The 6423-nt window shown below is 38.5% G+C and overlaps 1 protein-coding gene across 1 annotated transcript; it reads left to right on the plus strand.

Moving 5' to 3' along the window:
* Window positions 1-4482: 4482 nt before the first annotated feature.
* On the plus strand, window positions 4483-5037 carry LOC148875701 (uncharacterized). The gene has a single exon (XM_088965426.1). The coding sequence runs from the start codon at window positions 4483-4485 to the stop codon at window positions 5035-5037; it is 555 nt and encodes a 184-aa protein (XP_088821552.1).
* Window positions 5038-6423: the final 1386 nt, after the last annotated feature.

The raw sequence follows: 6423 nt of genomic DNA on the forward strand, positions 1-6423 counted from the left end.
CCCTGTTTTTTTTTTATTTTAAGGTCAGTATTGAGATTTTCCCGTGACTTGTGTTGCTCCAAAGTTCTGCGTTTCTCCTCATGGATTCATCTGAAGCTACTCAACATATTTCTCATCCCATCATTGTTACCTTCGATGGCTCAAATTATGATTTATGGTCCCAAAGGATGCGTAGTTTTCTCAAGGGATGCCTTCTATGGCGGTATGTGACTGGTGAGATTCCCAAACCTACTAAAATTGCTGATGAAATAGAGGATAAATTTGTTGAACGAATAGAAAAATGGATGGGAAAAATCATCAAATATTGACCTAGTTTTGCAATACTTGTATTGCAAGCATCAAGTTGGAATTTCACATATATGATTCTGCTAAAGAGGTATGGGATTTCTTACAAGCTCGTTATTCTATTTCTAATGATGTGCATCAGTTTCAGCTCTATAGGTGTCTTTACCGTATGAAGCAGCAACCTGAACAGACCATTCACAGTTATGTCTCTGAATTATAAGTTCTTTGGGATCAATTATCATAGTGTGAACCTAAATGGGATAGTACCTCTATGGCCACTACTTATTCCAAGCTTCGTGATCGCCAACATGTTTGGCATCTTCTAATGACTCTCAGGGATGAGTATGAACCTATTAGTGGTACTCAACTTCATCATAGCCCATTGCCCTCCCTTGAAGTTGTTATCAAAGATTTTCTCTTTGAAGAAACTCGACTAAAAACACTTCGAAATGAGCGATCCTTACTATCTACTGATGTTGTTCTTGCTACTTTGGGTACGTCTACTACTTCTTCAACTTCCTCTAAATCCTCAAAACGGAGCTTTTGCAATTACTACAAGAAGATTGGTCATACTATTTCTGAGTGTCGTGCCTACAAGCCAAAAAGGCGTCTGGACACATCCATGTGTTCTTAGGCTTTGAGTTCTACTGTCGCTACTGCCACAGAGGATTCTTCTGATAACACCTCTCCAAAATTTTCTCTTCAAGAACTCCAATCCCTTCTTCACCAGCTCCAACCTACTTCTAGTATGCCTTCTAATTCAGTCTTGTCCGCCACTCCAGGTACTACCTCATCATGGTATTTTGATTCTGCATGTTGCAATCATATGACATCCAATTCATCCATGTTTACTTACAAGTCTCAACCTTCTGTTGCACCAATTGTTCATACTACCGATAGTTCAAACTTAACTGTCAAAAGTGTAGGAACTATTTCAACACCTCGTTTGTCACTACCTAATACTTTTTTGGTACCTCAATTATCTCTAAATCTTATATCTATTGGACAATTATGTGAACTTGGTTTTGAAATACATTTCTCAAGTCGCGGTTGTACTATGCAGGATCCACGGATAGGGAAGATCATTGAGATAGGCCGTAAGGTTGGGAGACTGTTTGAGCTATCATCTCTTCAATTACCATCTCTTCCTGCTAATGTCACCTCTAGCATATGGCATTCTCGTCTTGGTCACATTTCTACCTCTAGATTAGGATCTTTAATTTCTAATGGATGTTTGGGTCCTGTTAAAACAACACCCTTTGATTGTGTTTCCTATCATCTTTCAAAACATCATGCTTTTCCTTTTAATATAAGTGATTATGTTTCTTCTGCACCTTTTGATCTTATTCATTCTGATATTTGGGGACCTTCGTCTCATAATACCATGGGTGGTTCACGTTATTTTGTGATTTTCGTTGATGATTTCTTTCGATATACATGGATTTATCTCATGCGTAATAAATCTGAATTACCTGCGATTTATATTCAATTTGTCACCATGATCAAAACTCAGTCTTCCTCTATCATCAAAATTTTCTGCATTGATAGTGCCATGGAATATAGAGATTCTATCATTACCCAATTTCTTTTACAAAATGGAACCATCATTCATAGATCTTGTCCCGGCACCTCTCAACAAAATGGGTGTGCAGAACGAAAACATAGGCATATTCTTGATATTGTCCGAGCTCTTTTAATCTCCTCCTCTTGTCCTGAACATTTTTGAGGGGAGGCAGCCATCACTATTGTTTATACCATCAATCGCATTCATTCTCCTATTATTGGTAACATTTCTCCTTAGGAACGGTTGTATGGCCATTGTCTTGATTACCAGTCTCTTCATGTATTTGGTTGTGTTTGTTTTGTTCTATTACAACCTCATGAACATACCAAATTGGAACCAAAAGTACATTTATGTTATTTTTTCGGGTATGGTATTGAACATAAAGGATATCGGTGTTGAGATCCTCTTTCCCAACAACTTCGCATATCTCGTCCTGTTACCTTTTGGGAACACAAAATATTCTCAAGTCTCTCCCCACTTCGAGTTACCACGACATCTTCACATTTTTTTACTAATCCTACTATTTCATTTTTTCCTAATAATTTACCTACAAGTCCAACTACTTCTTCCTCTGATATCTCTAACAGTACTGCACAACCTACAACCTCTCCTGATGCATCTACCTTGGTTATGGATTCTCCAGCTCTGCCTTCTTCTGAGCTCTTGATTCCTCCTACTGAATTAGACCTTGATCTTTATGATGCTCTACTCTGTCATTCTGATAGGGTCACTAAACCTTCCATTCTTCTTCGTGATTTTCATTATTATTCTACCATTGTTTCTTTATACGAGCCTCGTACCTATCACGAGGCTAGTACTGATCCTCTATGGCATAAGAAATTCAAACTCTTACTAGCAATCATACTTGAGATTTAGTTGACCTGCCTTCAGATAAATTCGTGATTGGTTGTAAATGGGTCTACAAAATCAAGACTTAGGCAGATGGTTCAGTTGAAAGGTATAAAGTTAGATTGGTAGCAAAAGGGTTCACACATGAGTATGGCATTGATTATGAGGAGACTTTTGCCCCAATAGTCCGTCTCACTTCTGTTCACAGTCTTATTGCGATTGCTGCAGCTAAGCATTGGCAACTATTTCAGATGGATGTTAAGAATGTTTTTCTCAGTAAAGATCTTTCTAAAGAGATTTATATGCAGCCCCCTCCTGGTTATGATCATCTCCCTAATCGGGTTTGTCGTGTTCGTAAGGCTCTATATGAACTTAAGCAAGCGCCTCGAGCATGGTTCTCCAAATTCAGTTCTACTATTTGTCAGTTTGGTTTTCAATCTAGCACTCATGATCATGCATTTTTCATCCATAAGACCTCTCAGGGTTGTGTACTTCTCCTCCTTTATGTGGATGACATGATCATTACTGGCGATGATTTGCAGGGCATTTCTACTCTTAGGACTTTTCTCAGCAAACGGTTTGAAATGAAAGATCTTGGTCGACTAAATTATTTCTTAGGCATTGAGGTCTCCTCCGACTAATCAGGGTATTATCTGTCTCAGGACAAGTATGCCACTAATCTTGTTTCTCGTGTCGGACTCACTGATACTAAGACTGTTAACACTCCGATTGAGCCTAATGCCCATTTTTCAGCTACTAATGGTACTCCTCTCAGTGACTGCACCTTATATCGGCAAGTAGTTGGCAGTCTTGTATACCTTACTGTTACTCGTCCTGATATTGCGTATGTTGTCCATATTGTGAGTCAGTTCATGTCTACCCCTCGCACTACTCATTATGTTGTTGTGCTTCGTATCATCTGTTATGTCAAGGGCACTTTGTTTCATGGACTTCATTAATCCAATTCTTCCTCTCTTCATTTGATCGCATATTCTGATGCCGATTGGGTCGGTGATCCTACTGATAGACGTTCCACTACTGGTTATTGCTTCTTTCTTGGTGATTCTCTTATATCTTGGCATAGTAAAAAGCAAACGGTTGTCTCTCATTCCAATACTGAAGCTGAATATTGAGCTCTTGCTAACACTACCTCCAAGCTGTTATGGTTACGATGGTTACTCCATGACATGGGAATTACTCATTCATTTGCAACCTCTCTTTACGGTGACAATCGTAGCATCATACAGATTGCCCACAATGATGTATTTCTTGAGCACACTAAGCATATTGAGACCGATTGTTACTTTATTCATCATCATGTGCTCGAGGGTACTATTTGCCTGATTCCTGTCCCTTCCTAGGATCAGTCTGTAGATATATTTACCAAAGCTCACTCTCCTCTTTGCTTTCGTACTCTAGTTGGCAAACTCCAAATGACTGATACATTACCATCTTGAGTTTGAGGGGGGATGTTAGTGTATTCCATCAGATTTAGTATTGTATCTTTATCCTCTTAATTCTAGGAGATATAGTTCCACTCCAATTAGCTGTACATATCTTTTTCTTTCCTTTTTGTATTCCAATTTAGGTTGTCAACCTATTCTCTGGTTGTATCCCTAGCTTTATTATAAATAGGTTGTAACCTATTGAATTCATATCAAGAAATATTATTTTCCCATTTATCTTCTTTGCTTTTCGTATCAGAAAGTAATGGAGCCAATTCATCAGCTCTGCCCCTAATTCTAGGCTTTAAAGGGGTAAATTATCACTTTTGGAGCCTCAAAATGAAGACCATGTTCAAGTCTCAAGAGCTATGGGACTTGGTGGAGAAGGGATTTGAGGACACAAATCCGACGGAGCCTGATCAACGGTTGCGAGAAACCCGTAAGAATGATCAAAAGGCTATGTTCCTCATTCAACAGGTCCTTGATGAAGAAAATTTTCCAAGAATTGCAGCAGCTAGCACCTCCACTCAAGCATGGGAGATTCTAAAGCAAGAATTTTTGGGCGACAAGAAGGTAATTACTGTAAAACTACAGACCCTTCGTCATGATTTTGAAACATTGGCCATGAAAGAAAAAGAATATGTGCAAGTATTTTTATCTAAGGTGTTTGGGATTGTTAATCATATGAAGTTATATGGTGAAAGTGTTAGTAATGAAACTGTTGTGAGTAAGGTTTTGAGGAGTTTAACATCAAAATTCGATCATGTAGTTGTTGCAATTGAAGAGTCTAAGGACTTGTCTACTTATACTTTTGATGAATTAATGAGTTCTTTGTTAGCCCATGAAATTAGACTGAGCAGATCCTATGAAAAGGTTGAGGAGAAGGCTTTTTAGGTTAAGGGGGAGTCTTCCTACAAAGGAAAGTCAGAAAATTCTGGAGGCCAGGGAGAGAGCAGAGGTGGTCGAGGTCGCGATGGCGGTGGCGGTAAACGAAGAGGCCAATTTGGTGATCAATGCCAATACAAAAGCGCCATCCAATGCCGATATTGCAAGAAATTGGGTCACAAAGAAGTAGATTGTCGAACCAAGCAGAAAGATTATCAGAAACAAGCCAATTTTACAAAGAAAGTTGAAGAAGAGAGCAAGCTATTCATGGCTCATTCTATTATTGATAATGCTTCCAATGGAGTTTGGTTTCTGTACAGTGGATGCTCCAACCATATATCCAGAACAAAGTCTCTTTTTAAAGAACTTGACGAGTCACAAAAAACCGAAATTCGACTTGGAGACAAGCATATGCAAGTTGAAGGGAAAGGTACAATTGCCATCAAAACCTCACAAAGTAATGTAAAACTTCTCCATGATGTGCAATATGTTCTTAATTTAGCTCATAATTTGTTTGAGTGTTGGGCAATTGATGGATGGTGGATACTCTATTTTGTTTGATGATGGTTGTTGTTCTATCCAAGATAAGAAAACAGGGCACAAAATAGTTAGCATTCCTATGGCACAAAATAAAACATTTCCGTTAGAAGTATTTGAAGTAAGAAATTGTGCCTTGATTGCTAGAGCTAGTGATGCAAAAACGTGGCATTTGCGTTATGGGCATTTAAATGTGAAAGGGCTGAAATTGTTGGCTCAAAAAAATATGGTTGTTGGGATGCCGAAAAATTGATGATCTTGATTTTTGTAAAGGTTGTGTCTATGGGAAACAAAGTAGAAATTCATTTCCTGTAGACAAATCATGGAGGGCTTTTGATTGTCTTGAATTGGTACATGCTGATGTGTGTGGACCAATGAGTATTGAATCATTTGGTGGAAGCAAATATTTTTTGTTATTTACTAATGATTATAGCCGCATGAGTTGGGTGTATTTCTTGAAATTCAAATCAGTAACTTTTGAAACTTTCAAGAAATTTGAAGCATTAGTGGAGAAGCAAAGTGGGCATTGTATAAAGGTGCTCCGCTCCAATAGAGGTGGTGAATTTACCTCTAATGAATTTAATGTTTTCTGTGAGAAAAATGGCATTCACAGGGAGTTGACGGGACCATACACACCGAAGCAAAATGGTGTGGCTGAGCGAAAGAATCGAACGGTGGTTGAAATGGCAAAAAGCATGATGAAAGCAAGCAGTGTTCCAAATTAGTTCTGGGTAGAAGTAGTGGCAACGGTAGTTTATCTTCTCAATATCTCACCCACAAAGGTTGTCATGAACCAGACCCCATATGAAAGTTGGAAGGGCAAGAAGCCACGGGTAATCCACTTAAAATTTTTTTGTT

This window comes from Nelumbo lutea, chromosome 1 (genome assembly GCF_056320005.1).
Source record: "Nelumbo lutea isolate HS-2025 chromosome 1, American lotus-T2T, whole genome shotgun sequence".
Taxonomy (NCBI): Eukaryota; Viridiplantae; Streptophyta; class Magnoliopsida; order Proteales; family Nelumbonaceae; genus Nelumbo; species Nelumbo lutea.